At 39.1% G+C, this 22,659-nt stretch overlaps 1 protein-coding gene across 1 annotated transcript in view; it reads left to right on the top strand.

Annotated features, from left to right (window-relative positions):
• The window catches only part of si:ch211-212o1.2 (uncharacterized protein LOC492735 homolog), a 35,101-nt gene extending 15,943 nt beyond the window's left edge, over positions 1-19,158 (top strand). The window contains exons 3-7 of the mRNA XM_051870169.1: positions 5,280-5,399; positions 5,590-5,681; positions 10,575-10,719; positions 11,539-11,751; positions 17,595-19,158. Coding sequence (XP_051726129.1) covers positions 5,280-5,399; positions 5,590-5,681; positions 10,575-10,719; positions 11,539-11,751; positions 17,595-17,716 — 692 coding nt within the window. The 3' untranslated portion in view covers positions 17,717-19,158. The remainder of the gene's footprint in view (positions 1-5,279; positions 5,400-5,589; positions 5,682-10,574; positions 10,720-11,538; positions 11,752-17,594) is intronic.
• Positions 19,159-22,659: the final 3,501 nt, after the last annotated feature.

Here is a 22,659-nt window from a genome sequence, read left to right as displayed (position 1 = left end):
ATAACAACATCAGATGACCCTGGATCATCTGTCCTCTTAGATTATTCATTGGTATATTGAAACACGTACCTTTGTTCATTTTATTTTGTGTTTACTTGGTACAGAGTGTGGACATGAGTCAGAAGTTCTATGAGTTTTATTGTGTTCCTTCCCCTGATGGTCTATTTAGAGTGTTACAGTATATTGGTCATGGTATGTTTGTACAGTAAAATGACCATGCCAATGAATCTACAGTGCCACAGCAAAAGAAATCATATTTTACCCAAGTTGTGAGCTTCAAATGTGATGTTTATAACAATAAAGTTCATTTTGTGAGTCAGTACACTGTCACACTGTATGTTTATGAGAACCAATGAAAACCCAAGAATAGAAAGATCTGTCGTCTTTATTTAGGCATTATTTTTCAGTAAACTTTTTTGGTGACATTTTACAATAAGGTTTAGTCCCTTGACAGTAAAACAAATATTTTATAATTTTTATTGGGACAAACTTTGAAGGACTTTAAGATGGATGCAGAAAAAACTTTTATTGTTTAACAAGTAGGCTACAATTAATGATTCTTTTATGCATATATAAAATAGTTTAGTTTTTTTCCTCTAAGTTGAACGTTTGTATTTATTGAATTTTAAATTAATTGAATGTTGATTCTGTATCTGCTGTGAAACAGCCTGTGAAGCTGATATAACAATAGTATTACTACAAGGTTTAATTTGTTAACATTAGTTAATGAAATAACAGTAGTTTAAAGCTTTTAATAATCTAGGTTATGCTGCTTTCTATATATTCTGTACTAATAAATTTTAAATATTTCAGTTTATTCAAGTTTTATATATTAATAGAGGTCTTCAACCCTGCTCCTGGCGACCCACTGTGCTAGAGAGTTTAGCTCCAACCCTAATCGGACACACCTGAACTAGCTAATCAAGCCTTTTAGGAGGCTTAGATACTGTTTGAATTTTAGCGATTTTAATTTCCATTCTGCTTATCGATTCTGATTCCAATTCTTATCAATTCCCAGTTTAGATTTCAATATGATACAAAAATAATGTCAAACAGTTCGATATCAAACATATTTATTGTCTTTTGCAAAACATTCTGTTGCAGCTGAATACCATGAATAAAAAACTGCAGCTTAAAGAACAGCTAACTATTAAACTAGGCTTGCTAATATAAATTTTAAACATTAAAGAGAAGTATACATTATAGTTGGTAAAACAGTAAGAGCAAATTAGCAATATCACAAATAAATACAACTGAAAAAAGCTGAATCAAATGTAAAGTAACACTTCTCTTTTTATAAATAAAATAATTAATCCTTATTAAAGATACAAAAGTTATTCAGTCAAGATCGAGTGATTTTCGTTTTCTTTTGTTTGTTTAACAGTAATGAAACAGATGGTAGCAGCTTTATTATGCTGCTGTCACTTTAAGACCTAATGCATGGATCCAATATACTGGTACACATGCATATTCTTTCTCAACTTTTTACTTTCACTTAAAGGTGTGTTCGCACCTGAGCATTTGTTTTGGAACCTGATGCGTTTTCTTGCTTGGTTCAGTTCATTTAGGCATATGTGAACACGGCAATCCCGCTCAGACCCGCACCAAACCCATCGCTCCATGACCGCCTGAATGAGGTGATCTCGACCCGATTGCAAACAAACTCTGGAGCGGTTCGCTTGAGATGTGAAAGGAATCCAACCCAATGGACCAACGAACCAAACAATATAATAACATAATTCATAACGGGAAATGTGTTATATAAAATGCAGCAGTGTTTGATTCTTTGAGTGCGCACATTAGTTACTGCAGTTGAAAACCAAAGAGCGCTTCTTCATCTTAAAATGTTGTGTAATCGCACTTCTCCGTGCAAGAATGCTGTCCCGACAAAGCCTTGATTCCTGCTCTAGCTGCATTATAACATTCATATAGTGTTTGCATGTGTTTCGACACAGTTGGCCTAGTTCTGGGAGATCCAGAGGGAGCACGTTTGAATTTATCGCAGCATTAATACTATAATTTAACAGCTGAAATGACAGCTACATTTGTATAGTGTTTGTGTGTGTCTCAACAGTCACAAATAAAGCCACAATAATATCATTGAGCGAACTTGTCAGTCATCTTAATGGATGACGCAAGGGAAACTGACCAATAAGAGGACAGTTTTACTCACATATGATTAGCATAAACACATTTTGGTACACTTTGAAATGTTGCCTTATGAAAGCTAACCGAACCAAGAAGAAAATGCAACATTGTAACAAATTAAGTCCCTGTTTCAGAACAAAACAAATGATCTATAGCTGTGAAAATGCCTTAAGACATAACCGACTGTTTACGAGGATATTTTGATATAACTTTGTGTGTATTTGTCCGTTTAAGCACAAGAAGAAAGAGAAACTCAATTCAGTATTCATGTATATAATTCAGTATACTAAATGAGAGGCGGCTTTTTGTGCGCGCGCTCTGGATGTGCCCAGAACAGAAAACAGCATGTGAGTGCCGAATTGAGTTCTCTTTAGCCTCTTCTTGTGCTTGAATAGCTTAAAACCACATTAAAATGCACACAAAGGAATCGATTAGCTTTATAACAAGTATCCGATTCCTGAACTTATATCCGATTCCAGGATTACAATTGATTTTTGTTTCCCAACCCTGCTCTTTAGGATCACTTGAAAACCAAATTAGTGTGAAATTCAGGTCTGCTGAAGCAGGTTGGATATAAAGTTTGCAGGCCAGTAGGTCTCCAGGAGCAGGGTTAAAAGCCTCTGTATTAACATTATTTAATGTATTGTGAATGAACATGAGTTAACAACTCATAAACTAACATAGATTAATGCTGTATAAAGGGTTGTTTATTGACTAGACCTAATGCATTAACTGATGTTAACGATTTGAATGCTATTGTAAAGTGAATCCAAGGGTATGTATTATTAAATAAAGGCAAAACAAAACATATTTTATTGCATTGTCCATACTAAAACATGCAAAAACTTGTCCCATTAGGGCAACAAAGCATAATATATGTAATCAATGGCAGTTCACTTCAGCCACAGATTGTACAATGGTTCGTTTTATTTCATTTTAGTCCCAGCATTTGGTTTTTTGGTGTACAACCGACAGTTATCGAACTAATCCAGCAATCAACTTTACAGTCAATTGAACTGAAGTCTGCACCAAAACCTGGACTGATCACAGGATGCATTGTGGGATACAGTCTGTTCGGTTAAGGATGCCATAGGTTGGTGCTCTCGTAACTGTGATATAACGCAGGCTTGTGAGTGCATTATAAGAACTGTGGTCCATCGTTCAGGCACACGGTGTTGGCTGGCCCACTGAGGTGCTATAAATAGCTGTCATCAATATCTTCTTCTCAACCTCCTCACGTTCCCAATCCACTCAGGACGGCTCCTCTAATGGCATTAAATTTTCAAAAGAGCTGAGTCCACTGCGCCTCTCCATGCCCACATCCGCCCAACAGGAGAGCGAAGGAGAGAGCGATGGAATGAGAAGAAAGAGCCGCAGTAAGAGAACGAGAGACTCAGATGTGGTAGAATGCAGTTAGATACTGAATATGCAAGCTTTTAAAAATGGAGATTGAATGTAGGCTGTGGAGAGATGGGGACATGTAGATGTGGCCGGTGTCCATATAGACTAATTCTCTACTCTGTTGTGAATAATGCATTAGCACTTTAATCATCCTCCACGGCCGCCCGCCGTGCCACGCCGCTGTCATGGTGGTCCGAACAGTGCCCGTAGTGGCCCCTCCATCAGTGCCCTCTGCCCTGACCTGGGACGTTTAGCTGTGTCAGGCAAACGCACCATCGCAAGAGATCCTGACCCTCGCCTCTGCCTACAACTTGTCCTAGTCTAATCGATTACTCCTGAGCATGCAAGATAATGGGACACACACACACGGTTACACACGTTCAGCTTGTCTCCTGTCCGCCGACCCCAATGACCTTTTCTACTTTTGAGAGATGTCGGCTCGCTGCCATCTGTGACCTCGCAGTGGACACTGTAGTTAAATATACTGTTACTAAGGAGAATTAATAACATTCAAGAGAAGATAGCATTTTGAGTTATCTTTCTTTTTAGTTTAATTTTTTGCCTTTAAAAGGATAGTTCACCCAAAAATGAAAATTCTGTCTTCATTTACTCCCCCTCAAATTGTTCCAAACCTGTAATAAATTTCTTTGTTCTGCTGTACACAAAGGAAGATATTTTGAAGAATGTTTGTAACCAAGCAGATCTCGCCTCCCATTGACTACCATAGTATTTTTTTCCCCCTACTATGGTAGCCATAGTAGGGGATGTTTGAATGTTTGTAATTAAGATCTGCTTGGTTACAAACATTCTTCCAAATATCTTCCTTTGTGTACAGCAGAACAAAGAAATTTATACAGGTTTGGAACAAATTGAGAGGGAGTAAATGATGACAGAATTTTCATTTTTGGGTGAACTATCCCTTTTACTCCTGATGTGATGGGTCATTATGGTCGACTACTTGACCAACTATTTCAGAAGGATGTCTTTTTTTACACTCTTTTGTAACTCATACTCCTTTTATTACTTTTTAGAATTCCTTTAACTTTTTCATTGACTACTTTTTTAGGGTTGTTGGTATTAGTCCAATAAGTAAATTAGGCCAACAATGTTTAAAGGATTAGTTCAATTCTGAATGAAAATTTCCTGATAATTTACTCACCCCCATGTCATCCAAGATGTTCATGTCTTTCTTTCTTCAGTCGAAAAGAAATTAAGGTTCTTGAGGAAAACATACCAGGATTTTTCTCCATATAGTGGACTTCAGTGGGGTTCAATGGGTTGAAGGTCCAAATTGCAGTTTCAGTGCAGCTTCAAATTCCAGACGAGGAATAAGGGTCTTGTCTAGCAAAACGATCGGTCATTTTCTTAAAAAAAAAAAAAAAAAAAAAAATTTATATACTTTTTTTTAACCACAAATGCTCACCTTGCACTAGCTCTGCGATCCGCACGCATGACATAATCACGTTACAATGGTCATGCGTGACGTAGGCGGAAGTACCGATCCAGTGTCTGAACATGGAAAGATTAAGCCAAATGGCCTTTACAAAAAAAAAAAAAAGGTAAAAGAGAAAATTAGATGAAGTTTTTCGCCTGGAATGTTTTCGCCTGGAATGTTTTCCTCAAAAACTTGATTTAGTGATGTCACATACACATTGTCTTTTTTTTTTTCATTATACTAATCAAAAGAAAAGATGCACTCATGTACCTTTATGTGTTTGTTATCCCTGTAGGAAAGCGGCTGCAGGAGTGGATCTCTGTGATTCTGTGCCTCTCACTCTTCATTGTAAACCTCTCCTTCCTCCTCCTCAACTTCTCCACAGTGCACATCTACAAAATCATCTTTGGCATCGGTAATTCTTATATTCTTTGTGACCTTTCTGTTCATGCGTTTCCTTTGTTTTCTAATACAGTTCTGCCGTCATTATCAGTAGAGAAACCCATCAGTTTTAGTGGATGTTGTTTTGCCTTGTCATGGTCACCTTTATTTCACTACTCGCTAAATTCAACCCCATTCTTTCTTTCTTTTTCTTTCTCTCAAAGTGACTGGTATTGTGACAGCAGACTTTGCATCTGGGATGGTACATTGGGGAGCTGATACATGGGGTTCGGTGGACATCCCAATAATTGGAAAGGTAAGAAACAAGGCCTGTGCACAGATCAGAACTTCAGATGTACCGGTATGTACTGTCCCTATACTGCCCTGCCATATGAATGTGATTGGCTGTAGGCATGTGGGCACGTTTAGGTACAATGGCACCATGTTTCTGGCACACTCATGCATTCATATGCACATTGTGGTCTCTAAGCGTAGTATCTTGTTTGATTTTAACAAATTACCCTGTTTAATTTTCATATCAGCTCTTGCTCTATTGGCCTGTTGTGGTTTACCAGGCTCAAAAACGGCGAATGTTAAATGCCATCTCCACCCTGGGGATTTCAGCCCTTCCAGCTTTCCTGGAGCGCCACATCTTAACCCCACCCACTCTTAACCCCAAAGGGTGCTGGAGATACTCAGGAGGGTTGCATTAATGCATAGTACGGTCGCACTCTCCTTGCCCAATCAGAGAAAAGGTCACCCCCTCGCTGTCCAATTAAAAAGCAGCCGACACTTGCTTTCTCTGTCGGACAAGTAGGGGCCATGAATCTGGGAGCATTTATGTGTTTTTGTGCTGACAGGGGTCATTGTACTATTATGTGGAAGGGGGCAGTAGACTGGCAGTGGAAAAATGGCTAACCTAAGCTAAATCTGATCCCGTGTGCCAATTATTAGGCTACTTCTGAAAAAAATGGAGTGTTAAATTTGATTACTGTGAAAGGAAATGACAAGTATACAGGTTTAGCAATGATCAGTATACACCTGACAATGAGTGTGACCATGAAATTTTCACAGTTTGAGGCCTGTCCTTTGAGTAACACCAATTTTTCCTATTGTTCTCTGGCTGATATGTGCTGCATAGAGATTGTGTCATAGAGGACTGGGTGGGTGCTATGACGCTTTATACTGTGCAACACCAAATTGTCTGCTATAGAATATTAAAATTCTTTATTGTTGACTAAATAAATATATAAAACGGTTAGTTCCTGTCCTTGACTCTGATTGGTCAATAGCTGTGTTTTATTCACTATAAAACATGGCTATGACCGCCTCACCCAACGGTTCTGTGTACACTACACAACACCCTTAGCAACCACTCTTAGCAACGTAAACGTATGTTTGTTCTCATTGATATTGTTCATTGAAGCTTACTGTATTATGTAGAACTAGAAGAGTATTGTGAGAAAGAGATCGAGTGAGAGAGTTTATTACCTGCATTCAGATTTAGCATTTTCCTTCAGGTCAGTCCTATGTTCATAATAAAAAATCTTTTTAAATGTCCGATGTATTATCTTGTCCTTTTAACAATTAAGGGGTTTTCCCGTGACTGACAGCGCTAGTCAAAGCATTTGTCAGTTGCGTCTTGTTCAGTGTTCACAACAATTCAGTCTTTTCAATGTAAAAGTCTTCGCTACTGACTGACACACTCAAAAGACAGTCTTTGCCACCATCTAATGGCGTAATAATGTAACTACTGTTGCTGTTCATGGTCAGTTACTATTTTTTCCGGCGGAAGGAAGGCTTTTAGTGAGAGTTTACTTCATGAAAGTTGCCTTGATACATATTTTTGGCTTTAATATTTGTATTGTGTGGTAACCGTTTTATAAAAGCAATAAGGTACTCGAGGCTAGTGCTGTATTGTAAATAAGTCACGACTGAAGGGGTTGCAGACACTCCGCTTCGCGTTGTGCCTAACAACGTGACTCGTGACTTATTCACGATACAGCACAGCCTCTCACCTTATTGCTTACATAAAACACTAAAATCAAGTCATAATATATAGTGTGAAAAATATATTCATATTGAGATTTGCTAAAGATTACAGACAATTATTATACAATTATTAATAATTATTACAGATAATTAATTACAAGTCTTAGTGTTTTTAAAGATTAAATTTAAAGGGTTAGTTCACCCAAAAATTTAATTTGTCATTAATTACCCTCATGTTGTTCCAAACCTGTAATACTGAGCCGGCGTTCGGAGGTAAACACGGAAGCAGTGAACTGCGTTCACTGCGTCAACTGCAAACGAGTCTGACAGAGTAGACAAGAAATTGTTGAATAAAGTTATTTTTGTTTTGTTTTTGTGCACAAAAAGTATTCTCATTGCTTCGTAACACTAAGGTTGAACCACTGCAGTCACGTTGACTATTTTAACGATGTCTTTACTACTTTTCTGGATCTTGAATGACTGTAATTACATTGCTTTCTAAGGGGGGGGATAAAGAAAACCTTGGATTTCATCAAAAATATCTTAATTTGTGTTCCGAAAATGAATGAAGGTCTTATGGGAATGACATGAGGATGAGTACTTAATGACAGAAATTTCATTTTTTGGGTGAACTAACCCTTTAAGTGAGTGTTAGATGATGGAAAATTGTCATCTAAATGTGAAAACAGTGGAAATGAGCATGTACAATTAAGTATTCAATATTGATTGATAATTGAAGAATCTCTAATATTGTCCATTATAGTACCATTATTTTGGTCATACTGCCCTGCTTCTATAAAGGGGGCTGTGTTTACATGCTGGTCATTGAGGCCCTGAGTTGTCCTACATGACCAAGACTTTGCGACCGAGAGCAGGTTTGTAGAGATCAGGTCATCTGAACGGCCCCGTCCTGCTACCGCAGAGGGGCCCGCGTTCTCTCGCTTTCATCATTGTCCGTCTGTGCTGTAAAACGGCTCGGCCACACCTCCCCACCGTGAAGGGGTTTCCACTCGGCTCCGCAGCCACCGCCGATCCTTCTGCTGTCGAGGATAATTAGGATCCGCCACCTGGGAGTGATCGAACTTCAAAAAAAGCGAGGGAATTTACAGACATCCAGAACGCAGCGCTTTAAGACCCTTAACCAGCAGATTAAAGGCGGCACTTAGCAGACCGATATATATGGCTTTTTGTCCACATGTTCAAACAAGAAGCACCAACTTGAGGGAGAATCATTAATGACCGTGATTAAACAGGCACTTAAGAGCAAAGAGCGTAGGGAGGAGGGAAAAAAGGCAAGAGAAATGAAATGGATCTCTAATGTGCGCTCTAGGTTAAGGGTGGGGGAGGACGGGCTCTGGTCTTTGGCTGGGTTGCTAGGGCAATCCGAAGATGTGAGTCGTGATTAGGCAGAAGGCGGGTGAGGCGAGGCGAGGCAGGCCGTTAAACGGTGTGGGATTAGCGGCGGCGAGGCACAGGTTTGCCGCAGCGTGCCGGTGAGTCGACATGCACACTGTGTGCTGTCTGGGGCTTAGCGCTCTTTTAATCTCGCGCACAGAGAGACGGAAAGGAAACGAGGAGAACAGGAGGGAACATAATTGTCGAAATATCAACAGATAGTTTTCTCCGCTCCAGCAGAGTGTCGCCACGTTCTCTCAGATATAGGTGTGATTGAGTTCAGCCCACAAACACGCGATAATGACATTTTTCCCCCCGCGCTCTGTCTCTGAAACGCTATGGTAATGTGGCTCCAAACGATTCCTCCTTTTTATGTGGAAAATAAATTACCTTCATTCTTGTATTTTCCTTTGTGCTTATACCATCCTTTCTCTTACTCCCTTTCATTTTGCGGCACCCGCGCGGTCGCAGACAGGCGCCCGTCTCAAAGCAGCGCTCCTGGGCGTGAGTGACAGGTGCTGCTGGGTTATGGTTTTTCATGATGCTGGATCTGAGCCGTGGGGAAGTGCTGTTTAATGCCAGGTTATCTCTCCGCTCCGTAACATGTAGCTCGTGCCGCATGCGTCATCTTTCATTTAGGCCCTAGTACCGCCAACGCGCCAATTTGCGTCTATCAGTCAACATCTAACCCCACCCAACCCTGTCTTACCACCAGACCCGGGTGAAATCTGCTTTTTCGCATTTTCAATGCTGATTTTTGTGGAAAATCTGTGGAATGGATGTATACATGGTTAAAGGGGTTCTACACTTTTATTGGTACAGATGTGCAAAAGGGGCATATTTTTAAAATTGACTAGTCGATGGGTTAGCTGAACAAGCAGTTGACTAATTCTTAACTTTAAGTACTGTATAATAAATAATGAGGCTGGATTGGGTTCACCTGACTCTGTTTGGACATGTTTTTCTTAGGGAGACTTTACACAAGGCACATTCTTGTGTTCGCAAACCTCTAGACAAGTTCAATGAAATGGAACAGAATGCACTTGGTTTAAAAAGGTTGGGCTATTTTTTACTTGACATGCTGTCTTAAGATTGCAACTCTTGTGGCAAAATGCTCAAAAATGCATTTGGCTGCAACAGTGTTGCTTTAATGGGACTATATTTAAAAAGACAACTTTTCCTGAAGAGTTTTACAATGCAAACTTTCCAACAGCTAAAGTACAACATGCTAATTTAATATATAATAATATGAAGATATACAAATGAAAATAATAGATAAACTAGTCAAGCTAACTAATCGACTAGTCAGTTGTTGCAGTCGACCATTGTGACCTATTCTTACTGGTAGCTAAAAGATGATTAAATTAAATTAGCTCAAATATTTAATATTAACAATATTAAAAAAGCATGCAAGGATGTCAAATGTGTAGAACTGAAGAGTTCTGCGCACAGATTTTCTGTGGGCTTATGAGTGGGGAAACTTGAAGCAGAGGATGTTTCTGGTTTCTGTAATGAATATTTTAGTTTAAACTCCTCTTCTTTCTCATATCTTAACTCTAAGAACACTAGATGTGCATTTTAGGGTGATCTAAAATGCACATCCAGTGTTCTTAAGAGTTGTTTAGTGTCTCTGTAGTCTGTAATACAACAGTAGCTTCTAGTTTGACCCTCCAGTGTCTATATCATAGATGTACCCATTCATTACCACAGGGTAATGGATCTAAATCACAGTCCTAGACATCTCTTCCCATTTTTCAATTGAACCTTAACCTCCCTTCCCCCTGTTCCCCCTATCTCTTTTTACCTCTCTCTTTCCATTCAGGCATTTATTCGCCCGTTCCGGGAGCACCACATTGATCCGACGGCTATCACACGGCATGACTTCATAGAGACTAATGGAGACAACTGCATGATCACCATCCTGCCTCTGGCCCACATGGCCTATAAATTCCTCTCTTACCCACCAGGTACACACACACACACACACATCCACTCACTTTTCCAGTGTGCCGTGAGAGTGAGTCAGCGTGACTATTTTAGAACCAATGAGTGTGACCTGAGTGCGGCTCCTTGTCCTGGAGCCGTCAGTGTGTCCCACATTCATCTTAAAATACCAAAAAAAAAAAAAAAAAAGGGAAATCGACAAACGAGATTATGGTTTGAAAAGGGTAAAATGTTCTCAGTTCCATTTTTGCTCTGCATGGGTTACAGGAACAACTCAGCCAAAAAATGAAAATTGTCATCCTCTACTCGTATTATTCCAAACCTATATGACTTTCTTTTCTCTAGGAAGTGAAGTTTTAGATTGTCCTGAGTGATTTATTTTTCCATTAAAGTAAATAAAGTAAATATAAACTCTGTTTTGTTTCTCACAGACTTGGAATATCATTCACAAGTCATATGGACCACCTTAATTGTCCTTTTTTTTTTTTTTTTTTTTTTTTAAGCATGACAGCATTCATCCCGTTTCCATTCATGGTTTCCCGTTATTCTGGTTTAGAAAAACATGATATTGACAGAATTTCCATTGGATAAAAAGGTTTTTTTTCCCCACTAACATTGTGTTGCTGATGTTCTACTCAATACTAAGAAAGTTGAAAGGTCAATTTGATTGATGTTTCACACGCTAAAAGGTTAGGCTAGTACTTAATTAAAAAGTTTAGGGCATGTCACTTTAAGGCATTTTGTGTTCATTTGCATATTTTTTTATCTCTCTCTATTCACCTTTTGCCATTGTTCCTCTATCTCTCCCTCCACCTCCCTCTTACGCTATCTCTCTTTCCCAGATGCCCTTGCAGAGTCCTACCCCTGGGAATGTTTTGTTTTTGCGTTGGCAGTCTTTGTAACCATGACTAATCAGATCCACAAGTGGTCCCACTCCTACTTTGGCCTGCCACGCTGGGTCACACTACTGCAGGACTGCCACCTAGTGCTGCCACGGAAGCACCACCGGATCCATCATGTGTCGCCACATGAGACGTACTACTGCATCACTACAGGTACACACGCATGCTTCGCTCGATGAAGTGGAAGCCTCACGTTAGTCCTGTCTTAAGGGGATAGTTCACCCAAAACAGAGTTCTGTCATCATTTACTCGTCCTCATGTCATGACTTCCTTTCTTCAGTAGAGCACAAAAGAAGATATTTTGACAATTTGTCTATACAATGAAATTCAATGGGGTCCAAAACAGCAGTGACTGCCGTAATTGACTTTCATTGTATGGGCAAAAACAGTGGAAGCATTCTTCAAAGTCACAGAGGTTTGGAACAACATGATGGTGAGGAAAAAGATGACAGAATTTTCATTTTTGGGTGAACTATCATTTAGTCCCGTAAGCATCTTTACAACAACAATACGTACACGATCAGATTCACGTGAGTAAGGTTTAGTTCCTCTGAGAGTCTTTTATGTAGTTGATCATGCTAACCTACAGTATCTGGCAAGGATTCTTCCACGGAGCGTGGCCTGCATCGCCAGTAGCTGTAAAGAGTGGGTTAAAATAACTTTTTAAAGTCAGCTGTGTGTGTTTGTACATAAGTGTGTGTGTGTGTGTGTGTGTGTGTGTGTGTGTGTGTGTGTGTGTGTGTGTGTGTGTGTGTGTGTGAAGGCATTAAACTCCCATGATAGCTCGAGCACTCAGTATGCGACTTGCGTCTCTGGGAGAGAGGGGAGCGCGGATGCTTGTGCGTCACCCTGCGCCCCAGTGGACGACAGATGTGTGTGTGCACGCATGCTCCAGAGCACAGACCGGTCCTTTTGACCCTCCCTCTTTCCTTTCCACTGCTGCTCCCTGATCCCACTGGGAGACGCTGATGAAGGGAGAGGAAAGGGTCTCTCTCTCTCTTTCTCTCTCTCGCGCGCATACACAAACGCGCACGCTTGGGAGTCTCTCTCTGCGTGAGCTCTGCTCCTCCACCCTCCCTGCCCGAGTCCCCGGGGACCAGGGCCCGCCTTTGTGTGTGCCAGTGGCTGACAACCTCCATGTATATTTAATGCTAACCTGCTGTCAGTGCTAACAAATAGGCTTGGGCAGGGTGGGGGGGGGCGGTGGGTTTGACAAAGATGAAAAATCAAACAAACATGATGAGCTGTTCTGCTCTCCTCCTGCACCAAAGGGGTCACTGTAGAGAGAGGGTACAAACACACACACACACACACGGAGCTGTGACCGAGGAACAGTGTGGTGCTTATATACAAAGATACTAGGGCAATGGATGACCATGTGATGTCATAATTGGGGATCGCCGGAAAAAGTACTGTGGCGGTACCATGGTACAATAATGGTGTCAGGTAGTAATACCATGGTACTTTCAATTGGTTCTGAAGGATTACCGTATTCATATACCATTGTACTTCAAAGAATACCATTCTATTTGTGATGTATCAAAATTGTGAATATCGGGATAATTTTAATGTTTTTTTGGGGGGGGTGGGTAATGGGATAGTTCAAATAATGGGATAGTTCAACCACTTTATCACCTACTCACCCCAATGTCATTCCAAACTTATAAGACTTTTGTTAATATTTGAAACAGAAATGAAGATATCCTTAATGAAATCTGAAAGATTTGTTGCGCTCCATTGAAAATCCATTCCACCAAAACTGATGTTTTAAAAAATTCATAAAGAAAAACAAGTCTTCTGAAGAGACACAACATACATAGGATATGAATATGGCAAATGGAAGCTCAAATTTACTTAATTTAGGCATAAGAACAAACCTTATTGTTCTGTATATAGATCCGTATAGGGAAATATTGCTGTTTATTACGAGGGCCTTCTTTTATATTTTTGTATTAAAACGGCTTAAAGGAACACTCCACTTCTTTTGAAAATAGGCTCATTTTCCAACTCCCCTAGAGTTAAACAGTTGAGTTTTACATTTTTCGAATCCATTCAGCCGATCTCCGGGTCTGGCAGAACCACTTTTAGCACAGCTTAGCATAGTTCATTGAATCTGTACCAAGACCGACGGAAAATGAAAAGTTGCGATTTTCTAGGCCGATATGGCTAGGAACTATACTCTCATTCCGGCGTAATAATCAAGGACCTTTGATGCCGTACCATGGGTGCAGCAGGCGCAATGATATTACGCAGCGCCTGTGACCCCCTGTTTCCACAGGGAGCGTGCCTTGCAACCATGGAGACATTTGTGAGAGACACTGCGTAATATCATTGCGCCTGCTGCACCCATGGTACGGCAGCAAAGTTCCTTGATCATTACGCCGGAATGAGAGTATAGTTCCTAGCCATATCGGCCTAGAAAATCGCAACTTTTCATTTTCCGTCGGTCTTGGTACACAATGTAACTACAGAAGAGTCAAGTTTTAAATAGGAAAAATATCGAAACTCTTTGGGGTTTTTTTGAGCGAGATGCTAACGGTCTAATCAGATTCAATGAACTATGCTAAGCTATGCTAAAAGTGGTACAGCCAGACCCAGAGATCAGCTGAATGGATTCGAAAACGATAAAACTCAACTGTTTAACTCTAGGGGAGTTGGAAAATGAGCCTATTAAGTGGAGTGTTCCTTTAATATATAGCTAGATTTTTACTGTTGTAGTTATTGCATTAAAGTATAATGAATGTAGTTGTTTGTAATACTGTAGCAAATACATAAATATTGAGATGTGTATATATAAAATATTGAAATATTTGAAATCTTTTTATATATACCATCCAGCCATACTACTGTGGTGCATGTCCAAATAAACATGGTATAGTTCATATAGCAGGCCCTCTTTACATGTGGTATTAAGATGCGTTTTGGTCGATCAGATCACAAGTGGACGACACTAAATACAGGTGTAAACGGGGTCTAAAATGCTTTGAGCTTGTCCACTTTTGACCACTTCCAGAGGTAGTCGAAAACGACTGGATTGCTTTCATAGTGTAGACGCTCATGTGGTCAAATGCATTCGAACAGCCACAAAAGACCACCTACTCTCCGCCTACTGACCTAATGCATAAACATTATGGGAAGCACACTAGCCAGATGGGATTTAAACTTTGTCGGATGAAGACCCAAGTTTGGTTTGAAGATGAAAAACATACCAAGCACAATGTTCTCTCACCATTCCTGATTTCTAACATGCACTCACTTCAATCGGCGTGGTCTTGCAGCTGTCCGAGCAGAAACGAAAGCTGCTGCTCTCTGTAAGTTTTTCCACAGTCTCCGTGCGAGTTTGTATGTAAATTGCAAAAGCTTCTTTTGTCCATTAGATCGAAAGATCTGGGGGAAAAAAACATACATTTACCCGCCTATAGACACTCCCCTCGAAGAAATCAGGACAGAAGTGGTTGAAAGTGGACAAAAGAGACGGATTAAAACATCAGGTGTAAACGAGAATGTGTTTCCCTTGTCTACTTGTGATCCGATCGACAAAAACGCATCTTAATACCAGGTGTAGACAGGACCTGTGTGTGAACTTTAATGGTTGACAAATTGAAGGCAGAGTGGCCAATGGCCGATATAATTCTATAATTCTGATGCAACTGACATGAACACAAACTTGTTGAAATGAGAATAAAACATTTACATGATTACATTTTCCACATTTAAATAAAAAATACACTTACTATCCATTGAATAAAGCTGTCAGCAGAATTTGAAACTGACAAATTGAAGAGATAAAGTCTTCTGTTAATCACTCAAGTGTGCATGATTATTAACCAATAATCTCAAAATGGCCAAATTCCTGATTAGTCGGCCTGGCTGATATACATTGGTGTATCACTACTTTGAACGTTGTCCTGCACGTTTTTGTGTGTTAAACGTCTAAATACCTTGTTCATGTATTGTTGAAATGGTTTTCTTGTCAAAACCCAATGGAATGTATGTCTATGAGCACAACAGAACTCTGTGTGTGTACATAGTGGAGTTGAGGCGGGCTGGCTGGGGGTGGGGTGCTGCTACATATTTATAGCAGTAAGTGTGTACATTACTCTACTGCTAGCGCCTGATCTTCTGTCCATCCCCTGGGAGTCACCATCCAGGAGCTTCTGTGTCTCACTGCTTCTTGATGTCGTTCTCTGTGCCTTCCCCTCTTTCTTCCTGTCTTGCTCTTTTGTCCTTGCTCTCTCCTTTTTGCTTGTCTTGCCCTATCACTGCTCTCTCTCTCTCTCTCTCTCTCTCTCTCTCTCTCTCTCTCTCTCTCTCTCTCTCTCTCTCTCTCTCTCTCTTGCATTTCTCTCTTTTCTCTGCTGGTGAGTTTTCAAAGAAGTGTGTCATTCAGCGAAAGGAATGAATTTTGTCTGGTTGGTTTTACGCATTAAGCCTATGTGCTTCACCTTTTTTTGTTCCTTTTTCAGTTTTACTTCCATTTCAAAGTAAGCATTGTTATTAAAATAATAATAAATTTAAAAATATATATTATTAATACCATCAATCAAAATGGGGTGATTTTGAAAGTTTTTCCCTCTTTAACATTGAAATGTAATATGTTATATGACATGTTTTTCAATTATGTATACTACACTACTGTTCAAAAGTTTGGGTTTGGTAAGATTTTTTGTTTTTGAAAAAAGTTTTTTTTTATGCTCACCAAGGCTGTTTTTATTTGGTCAAAAATACAGTAAAAATAATAATATTGTGAAATATATTATTACAATTTAAAGTAAGTGTTTACTATTTGAATACATTTTAAAATAGAATTTGTTCCTGTGATTTTAAAGCTGAATTTTCAGCAGCCATTACCCCAGTCTTCATTGTCACATGATCCTTCAGAAATCATTCTAATATGCTGACATTTCTTATTATTATCACAGTTATATAACCAGTTGTGCTGCTTAATAGTTTTTGTGAGAAACCAGAATTCTTGATGAATAGAATGTTAACAGCATTTATTTGAAATAGAAAACTAAAAGTCTTAACTGTCACTTTAAATCAATTTAATACACTTTTCTATAAATAAAAATATTGCTTTAAAATATATATTTAATTGTATTATTATTTTTTATTATTTACATTGCATTTCAGCCATTCAAGGCCTTCATCAGACATCAGATGTCTGATAAGGGCCTTGAACGGCTGAAACGTCACGGTTTTTTTAACCAATAAAGTTGGAGTTTTTTTAAAAGTAAGTGTTGCACCTTTTTCCAATTCACATGCATTTTTTATTTCCTATTTTGTTGGTAGAGCACCTCTTTTTAACATTTATTATTTACATTAAAAATATATAACGTGTGAAGTAGTGTTGTCAAAAGTACCAACTTCGACTTCGAAATTTTAAAAATGTGACACTTTGAACACTGTTAACACCTCTGATTGGCCATTGTGTTCACACGCTCAACATATATGTCTGTGATTGGCTACAATGGGAGTGCATGGGAGCGTTTGAAAGCACATGGAAGTGTTTGAATTTGAAAGCGTTTGAAAGCAGGTGTCTATCTGCGGACCGGTGAATCTATCTAAGCACTCGGTAAAGAGCGTCATTGAGCGTCTATTTACAACATGTTTTTGAAGCATTGATCATTGTAGCCAATCACAGACATATCTGATGAGTGCGTGAACACAATAGCCAATCAGAGGGTGTTTATGAATCCGCTTAACAGTGCTCAGAGCACCACATTTTTAAAATTTACTTGATACCAAAGTCGATACTTTTGACAGCACTAGTGTGAAGTCCAATTTTAAAACTCTTTTCTGTTTATAATGTGTACCACTTGACTATCTAGTCTTACACTTATATAACTACTTAGAAGTCAAAAAGTGTTTTCCCTCCATTTTGGTAATGTCTTATCTCGCCTACGGCACTAAGTGAGCCCCTGCTATTGATGTCCCTTTATAAACATTGGTGCATGACACCCCTGCTTCTCTTTCTCTGTCATTCTCTTCCTCAGGGTGGTTGAACTACCCGCTGGACAGAGTGGGTTTTTGGCGGACAATGGAGTGGTTGATCGAGAGATTGACGGGTCAGAAGCCACGCAGTGATGACATGGCCTGGGCCAAGAAAACCGAGTGACCAGGATAACAGGACTGTACCCCTCCCCTGTTGAGGGGAAGCAGAAACCGAATATGGGCCTTACCTCTATACCCCAGAAACACTCTCCCATTATGTTGCTGTGTCCCTCCATCTCCCCTAAACCTTTTTCTCCACAGCACAGTATCACAGATCCCTCTTTATGTGGAGGCCTTTTCCTGTCACTGAGGTCTGCTACACACAAGCCATCACCTGTTCTGTTTTGTAGATGTCCACACAAAGAAATAGTAGAAAGACAAGAAGAAGTTCAAAACGGTGACTGTTGAGAAAATGATGAGAGACACTGTTCCTCTCACAATCCTTTGCTTCATCTCCATGTGCAGACAGGCACCACTGCTTTCTCGTTTCGGTGTGTAAAATGTATGTTTTCTGGAGGTTGGGCTCTCCAGAGGACCGAAACCATGTTGTGATTTCCCCAGCATGGTTTTCATAGCAGTGCATGCCATGGAGTGAGAGAAGCAATTAAATGTGGATTTGATTTTGGAAACGGCGAGAAGATTAATCGCAGTCGCAAACACTTTTTCCAGATTCACAAAAGCATCACATAGGCGTTAAAACCCTCCCTTAGTTTGGATCGAGGGACGCACAGAGGATGCATTTCTCAAAACGCAGGGAAAGGGTTTTGTTGGCCAACCAGCGTGGTCAGTGCTCAGTTGACCCAACTGAATGTTTTCCCTGAATGTTTCTTACTAAGCTCGTGTTGGCCTTAAGTACAAACCCATTACACTTATTTCTAATCAGCTTACCAGGGCTTAGCGGTGATGAACATTGATTGCGTCTCTGGTGTGTTAGCGTGACGTTATTGATATTTGTAGTATTAGCAGTCTAGCTAGTGATGTCCTCCTGCTGTATCCTGTAGTACAACAGTTTAGCAAAGGTTGTACTAGCAAAAGGTCACTTTAGAAAAGGTCAATTTGAATTTGAGTTTTAAGTTACCAAGTTTTGTTTTGTTTTTTTCTTATGGAATGATATTTGCACTTTTGACCAATGATACTTTTTCATGCAAAACTGATGTGGAAAACAGCCAAATACACTCCCTGTTTTCTCTCTCACATACACTTTTACACATGCAGACTTACAGATCATGAACCCAAAAAAAAAAGAAAACGCGCTTACATGAACTTCCTCTGTATTTATCTCTCTCCATTTGTGCTGAACTGATAAATGGAGAGAATGAGAGTTTTTATAGTGTGTTTCAGTTTGGATTGTCTCACATTCTAGTACAATATCTGCAGCGCCACAATTTGGGTTTAATTGTCTGGCTTTTTGATTTTTTTTTTTCATTATACTACAGTATAACATTCAGCCTTGTATTTGTTTTTACTTTACATCTTGCAGCTAATGCTCGCTGCTAGTCTGCCTTAAACCAATGTTTTTATTAGCTGTATGATTTAAATATCAAATAAATAACATTTGATTATTCATTGTTTAGTTTTTTTTGTTTTGTTTAGTTTTTTGTAACTTGAGTGATTTTTAAATGTTGCTCATTAAATGTAAAAGTTAGAAGCAATAATTTAGTTCTCTTTGTTAAAATGAGACGGTAAAACAATTACCGAGCTTTGCAAAGATAATTGCGCTGGAAATCTGCAGGGTACTTTGAGGTGATTTAACAATGAGTCACAAACGTCTTAACGGTCTGTTCTACTCAAGTAGAAAATAGAGATTCGGGGGGTTCATTCAGCAAAGCACGAAACTGCCACCTTCATTTAATAATTTGTAACAAAAAGAATAATAGATTGGAATTAGAAATTTATGTAAGATGGACTGTGAGGACCGTAAATTAACTAAGAGCTCCCTCTGGTGGCTGAACAACGTCCACACGGCTGAATGAACGAATACTGCACTCCATATTCAGACAGTCCAGGTAGCTATGCTCTAACGAAAATGATTGTTTTTACCGTCTGAAATCATCGCTATTATATCATCACTACTGAACGCTCCCTGCCAATTGCATGAGTTTGAGGCAAGACTGCTTGTTTTGAATAATGGAAGAAGCGTTAAGTGTTTGCAAAACATTTTTGGTTTTTCCATTTGGTGCTGGTGGCACAAAAATGATTTGCAAAAGTTTGATTCTCAGATAAAAACACTTTATGGTAAAACTGTAGGACACAAGGCCACCTGACACGGTCTTTATCACAGTGCTGCATTGTTTGTCCTGTCAGCTTCCTGCAACAGAGTGATGCTGTTCTGGATCTGCATGAAAACTTGTGTTAAATTCTTATTCTTTCAATAATAAATGATGTGTATGTGTAATATAAAATGTGCTTCAAACAAGTCACAGATTGTCCCATGTAATTTTGATTAGCAAATTGGTATCAAGCAGTTCACAAACACTGAAATGATTAATGAACAGAACCCCTGTAGTGGAGATGGATATCTGACCTCTGTGACCTGATGATGGGGACAGCAGTAGGATTGGGCTTTTCTACCTGGTGTCAGTGGCCAAGGTGGCAAATGCTTTTCACTTTCTTCTTTTATAATGGTCTTAAAATGAGAAAAACATAATGTCTACAGTATATAGGACAGGGGTGGAACAGGGGATATTTTCTTACCCTTGAGTCTCTGAATGTAGTGGAGGTTATATAACTACAAAACAAACCCTGATTGCAATAACATACTATCAAATTACCCATAATTTTACCCCAGAAAGTCACTAAGCTTTGGAAATTACTGATTGTACTTTAAAGCAGCACTGTTCTGGGAAGTCTCTCATGAATTTTGGAGTCAGCTCAGGTTTATTTACATGTGCGTAAATCAATACTTTTATTCATCAAGGATGCATTAAATTAACCAAGCATGACAGTAAAGACATTTTTTAATGTTACAATAGATTTATGTTTCAAATACATGCTGTTCTATTGAATTTTTATTCAAAGAATCTTTATTCAGGGTTTTTGATCAAATAAATGCAGATTTGGTGAGCACAATAGACTTTCAAAAAACATTTACAAATCTTACAGAACGTGTGAATGGTGGTGTACGTAGTCATGGTCTTGCAAATGTGCTGTAATTGATCATTTAGATTCATTTTTTAGAACAATGAGTTCAAGTGTTCGGTGATCGGTCGCTTTAAGTCCACTTTATGCTGGTTCAAATATTTGTTCACATTTTTTAAAAGCAAGAGTGTAATTAGCTGTTTGATCACAAGGTAAGTGATTTTAGTGTGTTTGGTACCAAAACAACTGAAAAACAACATTATTCATTACAGTGCATTTAACCATGTTCTGCATTTAACCATGTTCTGAATTCAACATATGTAATTCTGAGCACAGTATTTTACACATTACTGTGTTTGTCCTTTGGCATATGGTTAAGGTTGTAGGCAGAGTGACATACTGTACAGGGTGAACGACAATGGTACAGAGAGAGAGAAATGAACTGCTGATTCAGGCCACTGGAGACTGTCAGCCTGTTAGATCACACACAACTGTCTGTCACTACAGCAATGTTCACTCACTGGTATAGCAGCTGTAGTTTAAACTTAGCGTTCTAGCTGAAGTCAGCATACTTCTGCATGTCATTCTCCTCCAGGTCTTTAGATGGCCCCCTTGTACCTCCTCTGTGACATGCAGGACTGTTACTGACAGAGACGAATGTGAAGATGTTAATTAGCGAAAGACTTGAGTTCTGTTCTTGAACTACAGTTGAATGTGTAATTGTGTCTCGACTTTCTTGTCAGTTGCTTGTACAGAAGTGATTGTTGTGTATGGGTGAGGATTTCTGGAAATGTCCTCACAGTTATTCTAAAACACCATTAAACTGACTTTAATGTCTTTAGAGTAAATCAAATTGGTCTTAATTGAAGTCTAAAAATGAAATAAGATGTCTCTAATGATCAGTGACGGGTAATCAGCTTAATTTAAGAACAATAGAAGTCAAATGGAGGTTCTTAAAAGTATAGGTGAACAAGTTTATGTGTATCTGTGTTCCCATAGTAAAGACAAAGCACAAATGAGATCTCTAAAATCTCAGTTGTTTCTCTTATATGGCAAATGGAGACGTTAGTTTATGTTTCCTGCTTCTCCGATGTTTTTCCTGGAAAAATAGACCCTACTTTTCCATATTTGTCTCCTCTAGAGTGTCTCAGAAGAGTTCAAAATGTCTCAAACTTTGCTCAGGTTTCTCAGGATACCACAGTCTGTAATCAAAACTCAGAGATTTCAGTATGAACTCAAACTTTTCTCATCAAATTCTTACAAAATCAAATTTATCTTGGTTAAGCTATCATACTATCAATCTATGTAATACATTATATTTTTCATGCTGTTCCTATACTCAATGATTTAGTTTCTGTTTCTACAGTATGTATCCTATAAAGAATTCTAGGAGAAACATCTGAGAAAAAGGTATGAAGCTCCATTCTGGTATGTATCACCTACTTTACAATAAATATCCTGTTTATGGAAGTAAACTGCAATTTGAGTTGATTTCAAGCTTTCAAGTAGCCTATGAAAGCATAACCTCTGAGCAATTAAATTTTCCTTTGGGTTTGTGTGTTTTTGTGGGCATGAGCTAGAGAGCAAAAGACAGAAAACATATCAACTGTGAGTTAGAAGAACAAACCTGGATTTACAAGAAATATCAGTGAGTGGTAGTATACACCTCAGTAGCGTTGCAGGAAGTATAATTATACTTATAGCATCCCTGCTGTACATTAGCCTATGCTCTGATTGCCACTCTAATCAGTGACTGATTAAGTCCTCTGTTCAAAGCTCCAGGTCTGTGTGAGTCACTGGCCTTGCTGTACTCTCTCCTGGGCCCCTTGGGGCCTCTCTGATTGGGTTTTAATTTGCCGGTCAGGGGTTGGCACTGGTGTTTATTAGCTCAGCAACTGGTTGAGTTATGTACAGCGCCACTTCGTGCTATTGATCTGTAATTTCTGCAACAAGGTCATTGTAAGAAGAGACAAGGGAATGGATTAATCA

The sequence above is a fragment of the Ctenopharyngodon idella genome, chromosome 18, assembly GCF_019924925.1.
Source record: "Ctenopharyngodon idella isolate HZGC_01 chromosome 18, HZGC01, whole genome shotgun sequence".
Taxonomy (NCBI): domain Eukaryota; kingdom Metazoa; phylum Chordata; class Actinopteri; order Cypriniformes; family Xenocyprididae; genus Ctenopharyngodon; species Ctenopharyngodon idella.
Note: the sequence above shows the minus strand (reverse complement) of the source record. Positions and strands in the feature narration are given on the sequence as shown.